Source organism: Manis pentadactyla, chromosome 14 (assembly GCF_030020395.1).
Source record: "Manis pentadactyla isolate mManPen7 chromosome 14, mManPen7.hap1, whole genome shotgun sequence".
NCBI classification, from domain to species: domain Eukaryota; kingdom Metazoa; phylum Chordata; class Mammalia; order Pholidota; family Manidae; genus Manis; species Manis pentadactyla.
Window position 1 is genome coordinate 77382931 of NC_080032.1, and position 23496 is coordinate 77406426.

General features: G+C 38.3%; 2 protein-coding genes and 1 long non-coding RNA gene across 13 annotated transcripts in view; 1 reads left to right on the forward strand and 2 right to left on the reverse strand.

The window, feature by feature from the left end:
• Positions 1-6955, reverse strand: KCNJ8 (potassium inwardly rectifying channel subfamily J member 8). Its single transcript, XM_036889255.2, has 3 exons — positions 6578-6955; positions 5287-5730; positions 1-1504 (listed from the first exon to the last, which is right to left on the reverse strand). The coding sequence occupies exons 2-3, from the start codon at positions 5658-5660 to the stop codon at positions 604-606; spliced, it is 1275 nt and encodes a 424-aa protein (XP_036745150.1). The 5' UTR covers positions 5661-5730; positions 6578-6955; the 3' UTR covers positions 1-603.
• Positions 5795-23496, forward strand: part of LOC118914425 (uncharacterized) — a 27144-nt gene continuing 9442 nt past the window's right edge. For both annotated transcript variants that reach the window (XR_008993850.1, XR_008993851.1), the window contains exon 1: positions 5795-5854. This is a non-coding gene — a long non-coding RNA (uncharacterized LOC118914425). The remainder of the gene's footprint in view (positions 5855-23496) is intronic.
• Positions 20128-23496, reverse strand: part of ABCC9 (ATP binding cassette subfamily C member 9) — a 107121-nt gene continuing 103752 nt past the window's right edge. For 8 of the 10 annotated variants that reach the window (XM_057492219.1, XM_036889251.2, XM_036889246.2 and 5 more), the window contains one exon: positions 20128-22803. In XM_057492219.1, coding sequence (XP_057348202.1) covers positions 22666-22803 — 138 coding nt within the window. In that variant the 3' untranslated portion in view covers positions 20128-22665. The remainder of the gene's footprint in view (positions 22804-23496) is intronic. The other 2 variants (XM_057492218.1, XM_057492215.1) reach the window with 1 other exon arrangement.

Sequence of the window (23496 nt, forward strand, 5' to 3'; positions counted from 1 at the left end):
TTAACAGCACAAGAGTGGTGCTAAGAGGGCACCTCTCATATTTATTGATCAAATGGTTGTTAACAACAATAAAATTCTGTATAGGGGACTCAAGACACAATCATTAATCAACCCCAAGCCTAACTCTCAACAGTCTCCAATCTTCTGAAGCATAATGAACAAGTTCTTACATGGTGAACAAGTCCTTACATGGTGAACAAGTTCTTACATGGTGAACAATGCAAGGGCAGTCATATCACAGTAACTGTTTCTGTTTTGATCAGGCATCATGAACTATTGATTGATGGACTATAAACAAGTCAGATATGATTATTCATTTAATTTTTATACTTGATTTATATGTGAATCCCACACAATTTCCTATACATAACTTATGCTTATTGTCACAAGTATGGCATGTAAGAAACAAGTGTAAGCTGTGACTCCTTCACCTTGTGTGTTACTTTATTGACACAGAAAGTGCTATTGTTTGAATATGAATATCATTTAGTGCATTAAGATACAGAAGGACAAATTATTGTGTTGCCGCTTGGTACAGTCTGACAGTGTCGTGCATAAACTGTCCACCCTTGATAAAAATACCTTCTCGGGGTTGTCTGACTGTCATGATTCGGATGTGTTCTGACTTCCCTCTGGAGTCATAAATTGCACCTTTGGCACAATGAGGGATGAGTTGGTCTTTCGGATGGAGTTGTTCCTCCTCATGGAATTGTTTCTTCGCATGGAATTGCGCTTCCTCAGAGAATTTTGATGGGACAGTTCACTCTTCTGAAGGGTCTGAATGAGGATGGAAGGCTTCTCATCCAGCTCCCGGGCACTGCACCTGGGAGCAGCTACTTTCACAGTGTTACCAAACTTGGAGTAATCCACAGAATATACTCCTTCCTCCTCGGTTACAATAGACACAAAGCGATGGCCCCACTGGATCTCCTCAGCGATGTAGGAGGTTCTCGCTTGTGTGGTACTGCCAGTAGTTTCGACCACTCCTTCCAGAATCACTATGACCTCCAGGTCTTGGTTGGCCAGGTCGGTCGCTGCGATATCGTATAAGGGGCTGCGCTTGTCAATCACATGGCAGATGATCAAAGGCGCCACCAGAAAAATGTTATTACTCTCAATCGGATTGTCAACAGGAATGTCCAGTTGGTGAATAGGCACCACCTCCCCTTCAGGGGTCGTTGTTTTCTTGACCACTTGGATGCGCACTGACGCACTGATGATCATGCTCTTCCTGAGGTCGCCCACTCGGAACATGAAGCACAGCTTGCCGTTGCGGACGGCGATCACGGCATGGCGGCTGAAAATCAGCGTTTCCGCCCTTCGGTGAGCCTGCGCTGTTTTCATGAAGATGCAGCCCAACATGACCGCATTGATAATCAAACCCACAATGTTCTGGAGAATCAAAACTGTGATGGCCAGAGGGCATTCCTCTGTCATCATTCTCCCTCCAAATCCAATTGTCACTTGAACTTCAATGGAGAACAGAAAAGCAGAGGTGAAAGACCTGTAAAGCGTGATGATCAGAGAGAACAACGCCATCAGATCGAATTTTGAATTAAGACATAATATGCCAAGCTGATTTTTCATTTTCTTCCACGGAAGGCTTTTAAATGATTTTGGAAAGACTAGCCAGCTTGTCAAATGCCTGATTCTAAGCACAATCGCTTGTCTCTCTCTCCCTCTTTCTTTCAACTTTCTTTAATCCCAGATTGACTTCTGGGATGTAATTCTATTAATTTTCCTAGGTCATGTGTGCCTACGTCTGTGAAAGCATTAAAAGGATGAGTCCATATATTTATAGGCCTATTTCACTTTGTGAAATAATTTTTCACAAAGGCATAGTTCACTTGGTGAAATTTTCTACCGGGTAGATGTTTATTATGTATTACATGTCGATGTTTAAGCGACTTGACTCATAAGGAAGGTACCAAGTAATGAGTGAAATAGTTATTATTTACAACCTTTAAAATCATGTTCATTGGCAAGCACTTGCTGTGTGTACCTTTTATGTAGAGAAAGCGCAGCGCTAAAAAAACTGTTCAAAACCAATACCAGTATTTTTAATAAAAAATAATGTTTGTCATTTGGAAAGGAAAATGTTTTCTTATTGATTGTCTCCTTTTGTTTTCTGTGATATAGAGAATACTGAAGCTGTTAAAGGAAGGATTTGAGGCAGATTAGTAATTGACTGTGTCAAAATGACATAATTAATAAGAACTTGAACCCTCTGTTCTGGCCTAGCACTCTGAGAGGCAAAGAGAAGCGATCAGCAAGTGTCAGGATTTTCTCAAGAAGCATTTTTAAACTGGGCATCCATTTTATCTCACAATCTCAATCTCTCTGAGACTTGACAGGTTTAGGGTGGACCTGGGGAAGGCTTCTGAAAAACTCTCAGGTGATTCTGTTTTATTCCCCTGGCTAAGCACCACATCTGATTATTCTTATCATTAATCTCTTCACTTAACCAAGTATCTTAGATGGCCATGCTTCTTAATAGAAACAGGGTTAGTCCTAATGTCTGTTCCAACCTCAATTTTTCAAATGTCTAATTTTACAGAAGATAAACCACGCATAGGCCATCTGTCAAAGTATTATCTATTAATGCCACACACAAGTGAGCAAAATGTTTAAACATTTGAACACTGAGTGTGCACACTGCACTTTGGTGGGACACTGTGAAGGACAAGCAGAGTAGATGATTCTTTTGATGAACTTTGAAGCGGTGTGTGAAAATTGCCTTTTACAGCCCTTTTGTTGCTAAAAAGACTCCTGGAAAACCACAATAATTGCTTTTGGCACTAGTTACACACAAGATATGTCATATGACCCAAGAGCATGGCAAAGAATAAGAACAGACCCCAGAAGAGGGGTGTGGACACACATTGATTTATAATAATGTACACATACTTCAGGGAGTAGTCTAATGATAAAAACCTCCAAATGTTTCATTTTAATGGCTTGGAAGACTATTCACACGTCATATTGTGTATACTGTTTATTTTATGAAAGAATTTAATTCTAAACATTATATAGTGCAAGACCCAGCCTTTTATGGGTATCTGTCGTGTTAAACAACCTCAAGACATGAAAGGTTTTAGCCGCTCGTTTGCTCTGCTACAGAGGAAATATGTTGGTTTATTTTCTGACTCATGTTAAGAAAGGCATCTGCGTGAAAGGGAAAGCGAGCCATTCCTAAGTGAGAATGATAAAGTGGTAAAATATGATTTGGACATACTGGTGAGTATCCATCATAGGAAGTTGCTTCCAATTTTAATGATACGGTGGGACACTGAACTTAGACAGGAAGAGAAATGCAAACAATTTGAAATCGTGTTAGTCATCTTTTAAATTCCCTTTGGAATTGAACAGAGATTTTTCTGTTTCTGTATTTTGGGTGATAACATTTTTATTTATGTGTGGTTTGTTATGACTGAACTGTATGTTGAGATTAAAGTATAAGTAGTATCATCACATTCAAATAAAACCAGTAATGTTTCAACCTTAAAAGATGTCAAACAAATTTTTTTAGGTAAGAAGTGTAATTTAAAATGCTAAAATTGTCATGCTAATAAAATCCACTTGTCTCGTTGTATTTGCAAAACCATATTTCATAGTGAGCTTAATATTCACACCAGCAGGAATGCATCAGGAGAATAAATATGCTTCAGAACACATCTTGTGGGAAAATAAGAGCTAGCAATAAAACAGCTTTTACTACCCAGGACAGTCTGTAAAGTTCTATTTAAAAAATCTTTGAAACGATGTCACTTTTGATGACATATCTTTTATAAATTGCCTAATGACCTTTTTCACAGGAAAAGCCAACATAGTTGTCTTGACTTTAAAATCTGTCATTTATCTTATCATTTTCATTTCTTTTATCTCTTTTTACGAGTGGTTTACTGCATGCTTATTAAACATTTATCTTGATATGACCATGATTCAACAACAGAAGTGCCAATAAATGAAAGAGAAATATTGTAGATAGTGACATTTTACCTACCAATACCTGTAAAACACAGTATTTTAATTGTTTCTTTATATCTGTTGTACGGATGGTCACCTACAAGTTTCCTCTGTATTTTCTTTGAGACAAAAGTTTGTGACAAGTTTAAGACAGGAAAGTATCTACTCGATGATAAGGCCGTAGATGAATACAGCATAGATTGCTCTTCTCAAAATCCGAGCTGACACAGATTGGGTTTCTGCTTTTTTGCAGTGCTATGCTAGTTTCATAAGATCTCAGGGTCAGTAAAGGTCTCATCTTTATAGCTTCCTGGCGGAATGTTGCTTATTCAGTTTTTGTGCATTACGTGAATTTGGAAGTTACTCAGAAAATGTCCTGGAAAAGTTTCTAGTATTATTACTATCGTTTCGTTTCAGTGGGAATAGTTCTGCAATTGTTATAAATTATCTCTCTTCCAACAAAACAAAGAGACAAATCACCTCAACTAAATGTTCTTAGGCCATGTGAAAAATATGACAGGAAAATGACTCAAATCAAATTCACCTTCCTTATCTTCGAAATATTTAAGATATAAGAGAAGGAAGCAAAAGTTAAGCAATCTTAGAACTGTCTTGTTCCTATCCTGCTAAAGTTGAAGGAAAAACCACAACATTAAGTTGCTTCTACATTAATCTCTTCCATGAAAAATTTGGACCAACTTCCATTAAAAATCAAGTTTTTCTAGCTCTGCATCTTAGTGTAACTATTAATGTCAGAACCCAATGCAAGTAATTAGCTATTTAAGATAAAAAAAACAGCTTATAGATATATATTTTATAGACATATTCACTTCCAGTGGATATTTCATCTCGGACATCTCTGCACCAGTGTTACCCCATTTTTTTCATTATTGCTGAAAATAACATGGGAAAGAGATGTCATGGAAAAATAATAGCATTTGCCAGTGTTTTTGGTTGATCAGAGCTATTGTGGACACTGGAACTACGGACAGAAGCTTTTTCATACTGAAACTTTAATGTGTGCTTTAAGTATGGCACTCTGTGGAATCCTTTGAACCACAACTACTTTTTAGTAACTCACGTATTTTCAAGGCTAGCCCAAGGGCTTGGAGCTCCCCATTTTCAGAGACTCCTCACTGGTAAAGCAGCATTTAAAAGGATTTTTCATGTGTTAATTTTTTCTCTTTTACTTTTTTTTGTTTCTGAACGTATTACAGCAAACTTTTTATTTCACCTTCAGTAAAAACAACTGAGTGATAAGAGAGAAAGGGAAATTTAATATTTTTTTCTACGCTGTTTTCTTACCCACTGCATTCTTACCTGACATTAGTCACACACACAGTGGACTCCAAACCACTTTTCTCCATTCCACTTTTCTCCATGTAAGCATAGATGTCCCCATGAGCAAAGGCCACCAGCCACCACATGATGGCAAAGAGCAGCCAGCTGCAGAGGAACGACATGGTAAAGATGACCAGCGTGTGGCGCCACTTCAGGTCCACCAAGGTGGTGAAGGTGTCCTGCAGGAATCGTCCCTGCTCGCGGATGTTCTTGTGCGCCAGGTTGCAGGCCCCGCTCTTGGCGATGAAGCGGGCTTTAGGGAGGCGGTCCCGGATGCGCGGCTTGCGCAGGTTCTCCGCCGCGATGCGCGCCAGCACATACTCCTCTGGGATGATGCTCTTTCTGGCCAGCATCGTCCTGCCACCATAGCCAGCCTATCCACCCGGCTCTGACCTGCCTCTCCTTCCCTCGACACCAGTCCTCCTGCACGAGGGAAGCGATGATTTAAAACTCCCACCCATCAACACTCCCCCCCCATTCCCTCACCTCTTCAGCCCTTGCATTCAGGGGTGTCTCTACACGTTCGAGGTGACATGCAAAGATAAAGGTATGATTTTATTAATCTACACACGAATCTAGCTTGTGCTTGAGTGCTGGGATCCCAGATAAATTGTTTGGTCGTTATCAGAACTGTATGAATTTTCCTAGTCATTTTGAACACATTGGTTCGTTAGAAAAAACCTGGAGCCTTCCTGCAAACTGCAGGCTCAGTGACAGTTCCCTGAGAACTACCGCGTCTGCAGTTCAGTGCAAAACAACTAGCACGCGGCGTCTATGATGAAAATTAAGGCCAGCTGGGTATCACGTGCATTGACTTAGACAATCTAGCTAGCAATATTAAAATTAAATAGGGGAAATTGTTCCTCCGTTATTTTTAGAAGCAGGCAAAGAAAAGGCTGTGTCCCCTTGCTCAGTATAAATGTTTAGTGTAATCTGATATCATAGTAGGAGCTGTGCTAAGTAACTTGAAAACTATATGAAGTATTTTAAATTTGAAGTATGAGTTGCATTCTTTTTTAAAAGTAAATTTTTCCCATTAGAACCCCTTATATTATAAATTGAAAACTTCTTTACAACGAAGGAATCAAACATACAAGCTGCAATTAAAACCCGGACAATAAACAGCCTGCGGGCTACCCATAGAGCGCAGACTGTGTCCCGAAAAGTCCATCCTACCCTGTAAAGCTCTGCCTGAGTTTTGCATTTTAAATCCTTTGCGGGGACGCGAACAGCCTCCCCCTCCCTTCCCGGGAGGAGCGTTGAAACTTACAGACTCCGGACAGCGGGCGCGGCGGCCGCACCTCCCCGTACACGCCGGCCGACGGCGGGCAGGTCCCTCGCTCTCCCATCCCGGCTCTCGGGAGCAGGGATCGCGAAGGCTGGAGGGACAGATCCCCGGGCCGCGTGTCCTAGGGAGCAGAGTTAAAATATTAAAAGGTGCAATTGAATCTGAAATGCGGGGAGGGCTGGAGGAAGGGGGATGGAGGTAGATCTTCCCCTCCCCCTGCTCAGCTCTGCTCCCCAGGCCCCCGCAGCGGGCGGAGGAGGGGTGGGGGGCAGAGGAGCCTGGGGGCGACGCTCCACAAATCAGCCTCCCAGTTCCGGCTTTGACGCGCGCCAGACCTGGAAGAGCCGCAGGAGTGGCCCGGGTGGAGGCAGGAGGGGGCGCGGGGAGCCGCCTCCCGGGGAGGTAGGGGGCCGGCCGGAGGGGAGGGGCGCCGAGGGGAGGGCGGGCCCTGCGGAGCCCGCGCTTCGCCGGGAGCTGCGACCCCCGCCGCCAGCCTGACGCCGGCGTCTTTAAAAGGCTCCCTGCTCAGGGGGCAGAACTGGCTGAGTTCAAGTTCACTGACAACGAAGGGCATTTATTTATTTATTTATTTATTGTTTTATAACCTGAGTAGCTAACCGGGCTATTTCAGATGGATTAAAACCAGGCGTAGCGATCAGACAATGGTCTTCTGAAGCATTCAAGCCGTGTTCACACATACATATTTTCATCACATTTCCGTCTAGCAGAGATGGTAACAGGTGGAAGATGTCCCGCAGTGCACTATAGTGAACTATTTCTTCACCAGCCAAAGCTAGTTCTCAGGGAATTACACACACGAACACACACACACAATAAGGAGCAAAAAAGAGAAATAAATAAGTAGAGGGGGGAAAAAAGAACCAAAACAAAACTCGGAGTCTCTTCCAAAGAGAAATTTTAACCCAAACAGGAACCACTGTCAACACTTTTAGAAACTCAAAAGATCGTTCTGCGGTAATCGGTTACTTTCTGAAATGTTGAAGCTTTTCCATCTTGTCTCGATGGTCTGAGTGATAAAACAGAGCAGTCGCGCACAAGAAAGGTTTTACAGTAAATATCTTTCTATAGCTTTTTGAAAAGAAGCCAGCGAAGACAAACGAGCCCTCTCCCACAGGTCAAGCCTTCTGATCTGGCCCTTGTGTTAATGGAAAATTTACTTCTTGGAAATTTCATGCGTTTTCCGAGACTCAGGGCAGAATGTGTATGGAGCATAAACAATGTGTTCGTTTAATTACCAGAAGACCTAAAATTAGTCTTTAATGAAGGCAAAGGAAGCAGTTTCTTTCCCCTTGTGGATGGATCTGTTTAACCCCTTCAAGCCTGGGGCGCCCGTTCTTTCAGTGGTAGCTCCCCTCTCTACTGTCCTTAGTCTTTACAGTAATTTATTTGTAGTTTACAAGTATGTGGGATCAATTTACGTAGCTAATTCCCTCATTGTTCTATTTTACAACTGATTTGGTATACAACTTATCCCCTGTTATTTTAGCTTGGGAGCATTCAGTGAATACCTGTCTTTTGAAGGTACTTTTTAGGTTTATATACATAAAATCATAGTTGCTATTCTTAAGAGGTGGACCGTGGTCATAAGAAAGATGAGACTTTGATAATAAACTCCAATACAAACAAGGATATGATTATAATGACTGAAGAAACATGACTAAAATATCATGGGAATTCAAATGAGAGATACTAAGAGGAGGAGACTAAGGAAAGTTTTGTGGATCATTTGGCATCTGATCTAGTCTTTGGACCAGATGTATTTGTGGTATGCAAAAAAGCAGAGACAAGACATTCCACAGAGAGAGAACATCATGAATAAAGTTATGGAGTACCGACAGGAGTGGGACATGTTTATAGTAACAGGCACTAATCAGCATTGAAGAAGCAAAGTCAGTAAGACAGCAGGTTTGGACGCTGGAGTCCAGTGTTCCCTGGGTAGCTTCTGTCAACACTTTTCCAAAACACATGGGTTATTCACGTATTGTCCTCCACCCCCCATGAAACTGATGTCTGCTAGAGGGCAGGGCTGTGACTTGTTTATCGTTGTATCATAAACTCTAGCTTCTCACAGCTTACATTACAGAGGTGCTCAAAAAATACTTCTGAATCAATGAATAGAAAAGGTAATATTGAAAAGCATGTTGGGGCCTTGAAATTAAATGCATCAATGGTCTTAAATGCTTAACAAAGAAGTCTGGACAGTTTTCAGAGGGTAGTGGTAGGCCAGGGGATGATCTTGATTAGAGAGCCATATGGTAAGGGCCAGCTTTGGGAGGATTGATCAAGAAGCAGAGGCTATGATGGCTTTGAGAATTACATTTCTGAGTAGAGTCCCTTGGGCTCCAAAATGCTGTGATTGGCAGAAGAGGACACTGGCAACTATTACATTAAATAGAGAAGTAATGAGGTCTGGGGCTAATAAGCAACATCAGTGGAAAATACACATATATAGATACAAAAGGAATATTACAGAGTCAGTATTAGAAGAGGGAAAAGTCACAGGTGACTGTGATACTTATTGCGGTGACAGAGAAATCGTAGAAAAATTGGACTGAGAAGAGATGAACTGAGAAGAATTATGAGATTGGCAACAAATAAATCCATATCTGAATCATATAAAAATCCTATAATTTTCTATGATGTGTATTTAAGAATCATTTTTTGTAATGAGATATATTCTTCTAAATATGCAATTTTAGGTCAAATTTTGACTTGTTTTCAAGTACAAGCTATACCATACTTTCTATTAGTCAGATCTTTAAATTGATGAAGTGAAAATAAGGGCACTAGGAATACACCTGATAAAGGTCAACTTTTAAGAGCTCGATACATAAATTTTTGACAGTACAATCCCTAAAAATAAGTAGTAGCCATTTAGAAAAAAGCTGAAGAATACGTACAGTAAAAAGATTATGAATTCCTTTTCTTTTCTCTTTGCATTCCCTTCTTGATTTTCTTTTTAAACCCACCCTTTACGTTCTTTTCCTTTGACCAGTTTTCTACACTGGGTGGAAGTTGCATGAGGCTGCTTATTGGTTGTCATCACCACGTACCTAGCGTCTGGAATTGTTCCTAGCTTCCAGAAGTAGGCACTCAATTAAGTGCGTGTCAAATGAAGGAAAGAAGGAATAGTACACACAACACAGTTGCTCTCTTCCTTGTGGTTCATTCCCTCCTCTCTCCTCCCTTCGTGTGTCTGTAACCACTTCTTATGACCCCCAAGGTAATGTGTGAAGTTTGGAGACCTCTGTGAAGCATCTGTGCTGTGGGCACACCTGTCTGCAAAGACTCCCTGACCGATCCCGTTTCCCTTTTCTTTTTACCCTGTCTTCTACCTTTCTCAGCAACTCTCCTAATCGCTCCGCATCAGCAATACTTAAATTTGTGTTGGCATTGGCTGGCTCTTGTTTCCCTTTATAACTTGTTTTATTATATTTTTAATATTGAGCTACATTCAATAACACGTACAAATCTTGATTTTGAGCTTAATGGAGGCATCCATCTTCCCTAAAGATCTTACTGGACACATAATAACTGCCTAATAAATATTTGTTATTGAATAATCTCTAGTTCCTCCCCCTTTTAATCTTCCTTTTTTCATATTATGGTCCAAATAGTGAGCATTTAAAAAATTGACATCTGAGAAATTTGTGAAGAAACTCTATTAATTTTGCAAGAACACATTTACACCTTAAGGCTTATTTTATTGGTCGACTTACTTAATCACTGTTTCGCTGTTGTCCACTGAAAGTTACGTGTGTTTTCTGAACTGCTCTGTAAGCTTCCTGATTGTTCCTTCAGGAACTAATTTGTGCATTGTTCCTGGAGGAGACCAGTGATACTTTAGCACAGAGCTCACTTTTTAAATCTTAGGATTTTCTTGACTATTCAGGACCCCTGTTAGAATCTGCTCATGTTTGCCTACCAGAGGAATTGATGCAATTGGGAATCAATTCAAGGATATCTGTTTACTTGTAAGTAAATATCTGTTAGGCTCCTTTTAGAGGCTTAGACCATTTTGTTTGCAGATAAAAAGTTTCTGCAGTTCTTATTATCCTAAAAACAAGGCTTGTCAGGTGCCTTCAAACAAGTGGAGAAAGCAGTAGGCAGAGGCGTTCCTGAATGGTCTGCTGCTTTGACGATCAAACACAGAGCAGTGAAGTCCTTGAAAGTACCTGTGAGATAAAGTGTGGAGTGCTTGCCTTTGGTAACCTTGCCTTCTACTCCAATTGGGAATTTTGAGCGCTTGGATTTCCTGAGCCATATTAGACATAAGAATATGAGAGTCTTCAGTGTAACAATGGGAACGATTCATCTTAGGAGCCCAATTAGCAGTTGGTCTATTTGTTTGGTGCACTCCCTTGTTAGTGTCCTCATATAAACCACTTTGGAACTTATTGCTTGAGAATCAGCTTAATAAAACTGTTACATAAACTAGTTATCAAAACAGCATGTTGTAAACTCACTTTTTCTTGAGTTATCATGAAATGGGAATGACAACGTCCCTCTGCTTATCTCCTCCAACCAGTTCAGGGAACATTCGTTTTGAGATACATATCTATATTTATACACTTTAAAAGCCTCACTTTGCTTTAAATTAGGTAACCCTATTTCTTCAAGGATATCCATTCAAGCCATTCATGAAAAAGACCCTCACCCAGCTTTCATGTTCAACTCCTCAAACTTATGCAAGCTCACAGGTGTGACTCAGCAAGTCAGGAATGGGGGCATTAATAACCACCACTACCTTTAAATGTACAGCGAGGTAAGCAGGAAAAGTCCCTGCTCCAAGGCCTTCTCGGAGAGGAAGCTGTTAGCAGACAAGCAGACAAGTAATGCCCTTATATAATTATCAACCGTATCAAGATTTATAGAGAAAATAAAGCAGGGTAAGTATTAAAAGTAGCTGGGGCCACAAGAGTGGCAATTTTACGTAAAGGTCAGAAAAGGCCTTTTTAAGAAGGTGGAATTGGAACAAAAGATCAACTGGGTAAAGAATGCTTTAGGCAGCTCCAGAACAAGTATAAACGAAATGGGTTGGTGTGTTTGGAGGACTATATGAGATCAATACATCAAATGGAAGAGAGAACAAGTCAAAGATGAGCTGGGAAAAGTGTATTTTCTGATCCCTCCATCTCTCCAGGTACCCCGTGAAAAAGATTGAGAATCTGCTTGTACTAAGGCTATGAAAGACATTGACCTACTTCTTGAGACAGCTGTATGTTAGGTTATTTTCTTCATTTCACACAGTCAATTGCAGCAGAGCTAAAGGACTTACCTAAAGTCAAATACCTAGTAGGTGGACAGTTAAAACAAACTGAAAACATCTGATCCCAAATCCTGTGCTTTTCTCACTAGACAGTATCTCAAAGGGATGGTTGTTGGTTAATCTATGGTCCTGCTACATAAGAAACCCCTGGTAACATTATTTTTGCTCCTCCAGGCTTTTGTAGAGCAAAGATAGAATAAGATATAAAAGATTTGACTGCAAAATGATAATATCTTTAATGAGGAGGTATAAATACTTCTACTAAAGTAAAGTTCCCCCGGAGATTCTCTGGCTCACTCAACTATAAGATACTCATTGAATTGTTATGAAGACAAGATGACACAATCTATATAAAGTACTTAGGAGAGTGACTGGCCTGTGATAGATGTTTAACAAGCATCAGTACTTACTAATATATTAGGGCTGGTTCTGGTTTCACGATGATCCAAGGGATCTCAGATCTGGGTGTGGAGGTGGGAAAGGGAAAGGTACAGACTCACAGATTCCTTTAACTATTATTTAACTATCTTTCCTGATCCAAGACTAAGAACACATGATAATATCATTTTAGAGACTTGATTATTATTTTTGGGACCTACCAACCTTCAGAATGCTAACAAACCAATACTTGTACTGGCTCAACTCTTGAATGTAATGAAGACACTGGAGACTGACAGAGAGCTAGCCGAGGCACAGTTATAAAATAAGGACCCAGGAAATCAACATGTCAGTTTTACCGTAATAGTGTCTCCAAGAGAAAGGTGGTTCCTTCAATAAGTGGAGGGTACCCGTGGGACTTATTTTCTGCTGGTAGGGTACACACTGCTCAATAGAGCTGATGGGGCTCTTCCAAGAGGTGAGAAATAGCTGCCGTAACTGCTCCTTTTCCCAGGACTTGAAATTATGCCTTGATATTCTCGTGCCAAAGAAAGACAGGTTTGTGTGAACCTGGGACCTGTCTTGGTATAGGAACTCCTCACAGGCATTTCTGAAGCTCTTAGGGAAAGAGCAGTTCCCAACAATGTCCTGATCTGTTGCTGAGCTTTTACGTCACTCTGTTTTGAAAAATCAGTGACTCATGCAGTGCTTGGAAAGAGAAACCTGACATTTTCCAGAGCCCTCTAGGGTGACTCCTTATTGCTACCTTTCAAAGATGCCAGCTGCTGAGGGATTATAGAGGTTGAAAGTTTTAAAGTGAAATTTAGACTCATTGGCCACAGTGATCATTTGCTGAGATTTTTTTCTGTTGTTTAAATGACATGGATTTTCCTCTAGGTAAAAATGATCTGTGCCAGAAAGGCTTTCACAGGGTCATTTTTCTAAACAGGTTCATACCAGGATTAAGTATTTTGTATTTGTTGCTAATTTAAAATGTCAAATTACTTCATTTATTGTTGTAATGTAATGGGGTAATAATATAATCTCTCTGAAAACCTATATGGAAATTTATTATGCAATTAAGTAAATATTTTTATATTGAGGAATTGTGGAAGATGCATGAAATATACTCTAACATTTTATTTAAGTTCATAGAATGTTGGAATCAGAAAGATATGGAATCAATTACCAGTTCTGCCATTTACTTGGTTGGGGGCTTTGAGCAACGTACTCAATCACTCTGAGCCTCCATTTCCTCTTCTGTAAAATCTGCCTCACAGAGTTGTATAGATTAAATGAGGTGAGTATGTAAAGGATTTAGCACAGGCCAATGACACTTAAAACATAATATCTTCTAAAAAATTAAAACTTTGATACAACCTCCTTAATTAGTAATTAATTCATTATTTATTATTTTAATTTTTTCTTAACCCTCATTTGTTAGTATTTTTGGATCAGTAGTAAATAATAATGGTGATAATAGGCATTTTTTTCTTCTTAGAGATTTTGTGGAAATGCTTCCAGAACATATAATTTACATAGTCATCATCTTAAGGTACTGCGCTTTCCCTACTTTTCTAGCTTTTTTTTTTTCAGTCAATGATGGTTGATTAATTACATAAAATGCTTTCTTAACGTATAACAAAGTGGCCAGTTTTTTTTTTTCCTTGGCCAGTTAACATGATGAATTAAGTCAGCAGGTTTTTTTTTAAAAGTTGAATTATTTTTACATTCCTGAGATAAACTCCATTTGGTCACAGTGAATTATTATTTCAATATAATGCTAGATGTGTTTTGCTATTTTTTTTAAGGATATTTGCACAAATATTCTTAGGTGAGATCGGTTTGTATTATTCTTTGTGTGTTATCTCTGCCTGGCATTGATAAATGTTATGAGTATTTGTAAAAGGAGTAATGCATGTTCTTTCTCTAAGGATCAGAATAGTTTGAACAGAACAGGGATTAGTCAGCCACTCCTTGGAAGTTCGGTAATTTTGAAATCATCCTAGTCAGTATTTTTAGGAATAGTTTGGGCTCTTTGAATCCTCTTCATTCTCCTTTTCCCGCACCGGAATCCCTACTTCAGACAGTCACACTCTCTCATCTCTTCTCACTGTTTTTCATATTTTCTGTCAGCTTGCTCTGTCCTGCATTCTAGGTACATTCTCCACGTTTCCAATAGAAAGAAGCCTCTCATCATGCAATTTGATTGCTGTTTAATCTGTCCACTGAATTTTTTAAATTTAAATTTAAATTTTAAGTGGCCCTTTTTTCTTTTCTAGAAGTTCTATTTGGTTATTTTAAATTAATTTGCTCTTTTCCTCTCTTTTGAAAACCCATGCATGCAATTATGTAACTCACACAGAACACAAATCAAGGCATAAAACATGTCTATCAACCTAGATTTCCTCTTGCCCTTATCCAGACTGTTCTCTACCAGAACTAGCTCTGTAATGACTTATTTTCACCATCAATTTGTTTTGCTTGTTTTTGAGCTTTGTATCCATGGAATAATACAAAGATAAATCATACAAAGTTACTCTTTGGTATATGCTATTTCACTCAATTTAATATTTGTTAAATTTGCCCATGTTGTTTTATATACCAGTAATAATATTTAATTGTGTGAAAAAGCTACAATTTTTTATCCATCCTCTTGTTGATTTGGGCTGTTTTTGTTTTTTGACTATTATGGGTAAAGCTGCTATGAACATTTCTGTACAAGTCTTTATGTGGACATAAGCATTCATTTCTCTTGGATATATATACCCAGGAGTGGAATTGCTGAATGTTGGTATAGGTGCATATTGGTCTCAGTAGAAATTGCCAATTTTCCACACTGGCTGTGCCATTTAACACCCTTCAGTGATGTAAGAAGGTTTCAACTTCACCAAGGCTTGGTATTTTCAATCTTTGTAGTGTTAATGGGTTGGTAGCTATTTTTATTTGTATTCGTGATGAAGAATGATGTTGAGCACACTTTCACATCCTTATTGTTAAACATACATATTTGAAAGTCTCTTATAGGTTATTTTATTATTTCTAAGTCTTGTGCTAACATTCCTCTCTGCTTTATCTCTTAGTTCTAATCCCGCTTGTTTATTTTCTCCTGTGGTTTTAATTTTGAATGTGAATTAACTTTATTGTTTTCTTCCCTCCAGAGGCAATCTAAGTTATACCCCAACAGACAGATTTTCTATTTCTTCTTTCTAGAAGTGCAAAGATATCAATATTCTTGAGCCATTTTTATGTAATATCTCAGCTTGAATATATCATCTCATCACTGCAAAGCTGGAATCATTTCACATTTTTTTAAGAGGGAAAAATCTTCTTTTGTAACTTAAAAGAAAATCCACTACAATACTATTAGGATGTGGTATATCTAGTGGATTTTCAATACCAACATTTCATATCAGAATGTGCTTTCCAAACCATAAAATCTTTTCACCTTCATTTAATTTGAGGTTCACAAAAAGTCAATGAGGACAGAAGGATACTTGTTATCATGCCTTTTTGTCTTCCTCTTTGTGAATGAGGGAATGGAAGGGCTTTACATGTTAAACCTGAGACCATAAGCCCAATGTGTGGTGGACCCAAGACTAGAACTCAGTTCTTCTAAGACCTGGTCCAATTTCTTATTCCATATTTTTACAGAGACTATCATAATTATTCTTTATTACATATCACATATCATATAAGTCATTTATTCCCAAGAGAAGCAAATGGATGCAGCTAATTTAATCTTAGTCTAGTATAGCGCATGGCTGCGGGTGTGGGCCTTGAGGTCAGGTTTCTTGAGTTTACATTTCTGTTTCAGTGAACCTTGGGCAAGTTAGCCAGTTTGAATCTCAATTCTACAATAGGTATAATAAAGTTTACTTCATTGAACTTTTGTCAAGATTAAATGAGATTATTGTTATAAGGCTCATATCATATCTTTTCAGTATATGCTAGCAATTATCTTTTCACCAAATTTTTAATGAGCTGGTTTATGCAATATACATTCTACTGATATCTGAACAATTTCACATTGCTCTTCTCTCCATTTCCCCAAGGATTTTGTTTCTCTCATGTTGTTTGATATAAGATGGTACCAGACATTACAGAGACTATATGATATTTAAGTCATAAATCATTATGTCATCTCTATGTTTTATTGGCACATGTAACTAAGCTTTATTAAAATATTATTTGAGCCAAGAATTTCCCATGAAATACTAGCTTGCTAATTTTTTCCCCATGATTTGGCCAAGAGCCCAGATGCCTTGTGTTTCCAATATAATATTTTATTGCATTTAACATATTCTAGAAGTTCAGTCAAATGGGAGAAAAGAAGAGAAAAGCTCCTGTTTTCAGGTGAAATCTTGTCACCCCATATGGTGGCCTTTTGCCATCTCTCTTCCCCAGGTTGCAAAGGACACAGCAAATTCAGTGCCTGGGCCAAATATTTGGCATGTCTAAGTATCTGCAAGTGATAGGTCCCTGGGAGAAATCTGTGACTCTATAAAGTGTAATTCTTGGTGGGTGTACTGCTTGTTTTAAAGGGGTGGTTGTGAGAAAGTATCTCATAAGCTGTGTTATTTAGTTATTCCCATGGGGAAATAAAACCTGGGCTTAAAATAGTCACTATTTGGGGGTGATTACTTATGGCTGGAGATTTTGTTTTGTTTTCTCATTTAAAAGAAAATTGCATCCTTCTTTGGACTTTCCCACTCTCTGGAGCAAAGATGGGTGTGGGACTCTGTGAAGAATGCCCAAGAAGTTAGTTAACCAGCTCACTTTAGTCCTCATGTGATTGAACAATGGTCTCCCTCACTCCCATCTTTTTTTTTTTCCAAAGGAAAATAATCGGTAGCCAGCGCAGTATCAACACTCTTTTTCTGGAACTACTGGTTGAGATTTCGTTTTGTATTTTGCTCTTGTGTCTCTCTCCAGACTGTGTTAAGTTTTCCTCAGCCTAAAACATGACTTCCAATTGGCATATACTATCTGACCACAGCTTTTTAGGCTGGAGGTCAATCCCTGACCCAAAGTGAAGGAATGCAAAGCTCTCCAGTTACACATAAGATGAAAAAAAAGAGCTGGATAAAGTTAATTGCTTGCTTGATACTTTGAAATAGGCAATCCAAGAAGCAGAGGTTGTTATCTGTGGATCCCAGGTGCCAGAAGATTTTGTGTGAGATAGGAGTGGTTCATAAAGGCTGCCATGTGCAAAGAGAAAGAAGCGGACAGAGGAATAGGGTGGCACAGAAGGGCAGAGGGAAGATAAAGAATGTGAGACAGAGATGGAATTGAGAGAGTGGGCCTTCCCTAGATGAGTACTTCAGACTGGTCCAACCCTCACTCTCCCTGACACCTAATCATTCCACTTTTTCTAGATTCCGGTGCAGAAGTATCTTTTAAATACCACCCCCAGGTCTCCACTCCCACCCCCTACTTCAAAATGTCATCCATCACGGAAGTCAGACAGACTTTAAATCAATGACTTGGAGGTCACTCACTTAAATCCTAGCCTTAGTTTCCTTATATGTAAAATAAACACAGTAAAGATAAGCAGAAGATTTTATGCTATTTTAAATATGGTGTAAAGTTCTGTACTATGCTAATTATCTCCTGGAATCATACTTTTTTACTCAGAGGTGAGCACATACCTGATATCCAACAAGCTGTCAATCAAGATGAAATAACCAAAGATTATTTTCATGCAACATTCTTTAGTAGGGAGACAACCGCCTTTAATAGATGCCCAGTTCACTATCTATCTTGACAACCATTATTATCTCCTTGTTGAACTAAAAAGAACCAGCTAACTGTAACTCAGCATATGCTGCCATTATTATCTTAAAAATGGATAGAAAAAGTGGGTTGAACCTCCTATTACTGAAAATGCGTTTTATGATCTATTTAGAAGTGAAATTCCTTCCTAAAGTGGCTTTAGATGCGGAAGACACTGTTACAGATTATTGTGATTGTAAGAATCATTCTCTTTATGCCATCCATTCTAAGCACCTGCATCTGACTTGTCTATGCATTGCATTAATATGTGATGTAAAGATTCATAGCATTATACTCTTTTTCAAGGCAGCAAGTTAAAATGTGAATGTAAACATGCATGCGTATGTGTGGGGGGGGGCACGCACACGTACTAAGTAATTGGAGGATAGATTGTAACCTGTAAAAAAGGTTAGTAGTACACTTTCATAGATTGCAGCAGTTAAGGATTATCTTTATGTCTATATTCAAAAGACTGATGAACATTTTGGAGGTCTGAAATAATAAGCATTTTTAAAGATTGTTCTACTTAACTGGTGTTGGGGCAAAGCTCCAACCACTATGGGCCAAAGAGCAAATACCTAGATATGGAGGAGCTGGCCTGTGTCCACTTGGCTCTGATAATATCAAAGGTCAATAGTCTTTCACTTCATCATCACTGATAATGTGTATAAATGGCATATATTGTAGCTCTAAGGGAAAATGAGAATGAAGTGCGTTAAGCAGTGTTGGGCTGTTGCTGTATATGAACAATTATTTTATGCAGTGGGCAGATTAAATGATAAATAATAATGGTCTCAGAACAAAGCTCCTTGTCATTACTATGCAGTGTATGTATAATTGGGCATGGTCCATGGTGGCACTGGGGTTAACAAGGGCATCCTTCTTAGAGCCAATTAACTTATCCAGTCAGGTCTGGCACCATTGATCTGTGTCTTTTTAGAGGGAGGGCATTGTTAACCACAGTGTGAGTGGCTAAGGGAAATTTGCTAGTGCCCATAAGAAAAGAAATAATTTGAATCTTGCATAGTAGGTACATAGAATGACTATATCAGGGATAATAACACCTGCAGAAAAAAAATGTGGAGGTGGGAAGGGGAATAATCATCTCAGATAATTTGCCTTCTTTCCATAGTGTGAGATATCAATAGTGCAACCTCCTCAAAACTGGTCACATGTATGTACTATGAACATGTGGAAATATGAATGCCAGTTCAGCAGAATAATGTGCAAATGATCTGATGGCTGATTCAGATGTGGAGAAAAAGCTGTGCATCTCTGTGAAAACATTTTCCCCTTCGATCCCATATTGCTGATTAAACCACAAAACAGGAGAGAGCATCCCAAGTCCTATCCAGAGCTTCTCAGCTAAGGTTCAGTTAACCGTTCCCTTTATAATGGAACAAAGGCAGTTCATTCAGTGACACTCACAGGCTTGTTTTCACAATCCAGGATAAGACGATGTCAGGGAAGACAGCAAGCCTGTGAAAGTCACCGTTAGTACTTTACGGCTCCATGTCACACATAACAAAAAGAAACTAGGCAGGTGACTGAGGTAGATCGGTGATTCCCCTATGGGGCTAGTTATGAATCTCATCAGGACGTACTTGCTAGAAATACAAGCCCCTGCCTTAGAAAGTCAGAGCCAGGTGACTCTTTCTAATGCTTGAGAAAACCTATTGTAAGTGACGTGTAGTTACTATAGAAAAAATTAAACCTAAGTTGCAGGATACACCCTCTTGGCCACTGTTTCATATACTAAAAGGCCAAGATTGTATTTAGCTTTGGATAATAGGTCAGTAAGGGAATAACCATAGTACTATAAATCACAGAACTCCAAAGGATGCAGTATAAAACAAGTGATGAAAGATATATTGGAGGACGACCACAAGAATTGATCAATAAGCTTTGGGGAAAAGTCGATACATCCAGCTATTTAATTAGGGATGTAATAAAGTTTATTGATATAGTTGTTCCACTTAAGGAAACTTCCCTGGAGCCTGTATGTAAAACTAAGGAAGTGCATGGCTATGGTAAACGTGAAACAAAATTGCCAATGTCATTATAAGTCAAAGAATAATCACCCTGTTAATCAAGCAAACAAGAAGAGTAATTTATTGTATAATAGCAAGCAAATATGTTTTCACAGTAGAACAACTGCAACACAGAAAGTGAAGAGAATAATCCACAGTTCTAGGTACCAAGGTAGTTATGAAACTGATGGATCAGTCAGCTACACCTATTAGGACCTACTGTGGGCCAGGCTATTGTATTTCATGCCAAGGGCATAAAAACAAGTAAGACATGGTCCCCAATCTCAAGTATCGGGTTCTTAGAAGGGTCTTCTGGTATCTAACTTTGAGCTAGGTTGACTTTTGAAGGGATCGTTGAGTAGTAACTTTAAAGTAGAGGATGCACTGTCCATTAAGAGAAATATTTTTTTCCTCTCAATGATACCAGTAACCTTGTAATTTTTACATAAGACTTTATGCATTTATTACTTTCAACATATTCAAGAGTTAAAGTTAGTAAAATTGATATGGTTTGTAAAATTTGTGAATAAAAATTTTGACTTGTTTAAGGTTGGTCTTTTATAGATATGTACCTATTTAGTAAAACATTACTTCAAGGTGAGTCATTTCTATATTCAATAGATGATACAATATATGTTATATAAACATAATAAATGACTAAACAATTTAAAATTATCCCCGACTTTATTCAGTCAATTTAATTTTGTAAACAATAAACAGTTACTCAACTTAAGTGACTAAAAGTTCTGGCGGAGCCAGCCGCCACTTGGTGATAAGAATGAAAAACATGACTTTCAGTTTAGGGTAATTAGAAATTCTTCTGCTGACATTGCCTGCAGAGTGGTAAAATTTACAAATATTTTGAGGGATTATTTCTATGGGTAATCTCCCTTTCTCGGTAAGAATGAGATATAATTTGATTAACAGACATCATATAAATTCAGCCTTATAAAAACATTTGCATGCCAGAAATATTTTGAGGAGGATGGTGGAATTTAAAAAAAATTTTCAAAATCGAATTAATAGTTACTGATTCTGTTCTGTTTAGCTTCCAGGAAATGATAGATTTTTCTCCTAATGAAGTTTTGTATATATATATATATATATATATATATATAGCAAGAGGTGACAATTTAAGTTAAATAACATAGGGTAATTTTTTCCATCCTTGTGGAATTTATTTTAGGCAAATATCAGGACTCTATTCAGGTGAAGGCCTAGTCATATTTCTAGTTAAACAAGTAATCCAAATTTTCCAAGAGTGAATACTCAACACAATAAACAACACAGGAAATGTGGGGAGGGCACATCAATTTTTTCCATCAATCATAATTCTTCAAAATCATAGAATGCATGCAGATCCTCATATGAAATCAGTGACATTTATACTAGAGGGCCCAGAATTGTAGTAAGGAGCTCTGGCTGCCAGCATGACAGTGATGGTAACTTTCAGTATTTTGAACTTACTTACATTTAAGCAAAACAACATTAATACCCCATCAAAATCTGATGCTCTCTTAATATGCACATTAAATTAGAACAACGTTTTTGATCCACTTTTTTATGTCCATTAAAATTAGAGCAGGAACAAATGTATACGTATGTGACCCCATTGGGTACAAATGTCTAAAGAAGTAGACTCTTTCACCTAGAAATGACACTTGTTTTATGTACATATGTACACATAGATGTGTGTGTATAATGTGGAATTTGGGGGCTCAGGGTCATAACTACATCTAATGATGAATTAAACCATAGAAAGCTTTAGTTGGCCTGCCATTGAAGGATTGAACCTAATTACTCTTTGAGCATCAGTCTGGAAAAGGCACATTATGCTTGATATCTTAAGAACTCTCTCTTTACTAGACAGGGAAGTGTGGAACCCTGAGTAGAATTCTTTCAGATATGCAAACTTTTGATCTTTCTGGTTAAGGCTTTGGCTTTACAGAACTACTATAAATGTGACTACTCCTTGGTGACAGGAGACAATTTAGATGAAAAAAAAGAGAGATGCTAAAGGAAACATCAGTATTACAATGTTACTGAATATAGGAAATATTTTCATACAGTAGGTAATGAATTTGAGTGTTTGATTTTTCTGACTGATTAGAAAAACTGTCCTTTTATTTTCTTCCAATAATATTTGGGGATACCAACAAAAGGAAAATACAGTTTTACAAAAAGAAGCATAATAATACTGAATATTCATTGTAAGTTCTATGCCTGAGAGATATTTACCAGACTTAAAATTATGAGAAAACATAGCTGTTGATTTACCACTTAAAGCAGCTTACATGTTTTAGTACAACCTGCTATTCTTAAAGGTAAAGTGGCTTAATCATTAGAAAAACATCAGTAATGAATATATTAAATAGTAATATCCTGGAAAACAAGAACTAGGAAGAAATGTCAGCATAGGAAATACAATATTCATTTGTAAAGTGACATTGTTAATTACAAATTTCCACAGCATAACAGATAAACTTAACAAAATTGTGTAAAAGTTTAAGATAACCCTTTATGAAGGTCAAGGTGATGATCCTTTAAGTAGGTAATGACTGCATTATTTTCAATAGGTATTCTTTAAAGACATCTCGTCACATGTCTGCACGAACAAAAGAAGCAAATACTCCATCCTCCCGAGCTAAGAGGCTTTCTGGAGTGTCATATTCTAAGATGTTTCCACGCTTCATCACAATAACTAGGTCTGCCGTCAGAATAGTGTGAACCCGATGCTGTGAGGGAAAAGAATACATGTATTTGTTACAAATTTCAGGGTACAATCCAAAGCAGTGGCATATGTGTATTTCACATTAGTCCAGGACATTTATTTATCTTGGGATGCCAGGAGATGCAAGAAGCACAGCCCCTCTTTTTCTTGCTTATTTAATGTATCATTTTAAATACTGGCCAGCATGGCTGGGTCTTGTATGGACTGTATTAAATTGAGTGTGGCTAATATGGCAGTTTCATTTTTTTCATGGAAGTATAAGTAGGCTACTGTTTGTTAAATAATTAACTGATAATAAGAGCCAGTGTGTATTTTGCACTCACAATGTTTCTCAATTTGGGCTACCTATATTTCAAGTGTTTCAATAGCCACATGTGATCAGGGGCTACCATACAGGACCTGGATCATGCAGATCAAAGTATCAGCAGAGGGCAGCCAAACCCAGAAATACCATCTGTTTACCTGATTCACAGTCTTCCAAAGAGCCTTCTCCTAACAATCCAAAGTCCAACCTACAACCATCCCCAGGGGCAAAGGCCTGTCTTTCGCATTGGCCTCTGTAGATGGGATAGTCTGAATGTTTATGCTTTCAGAAAAGTAAGCATAGTTGGGACTCACAACCAGAGAGGAAAGGATGCCAACTCAGAACATGCACCATTATTTTCAACATCCACAGACAAACCTATCATTCACTAAG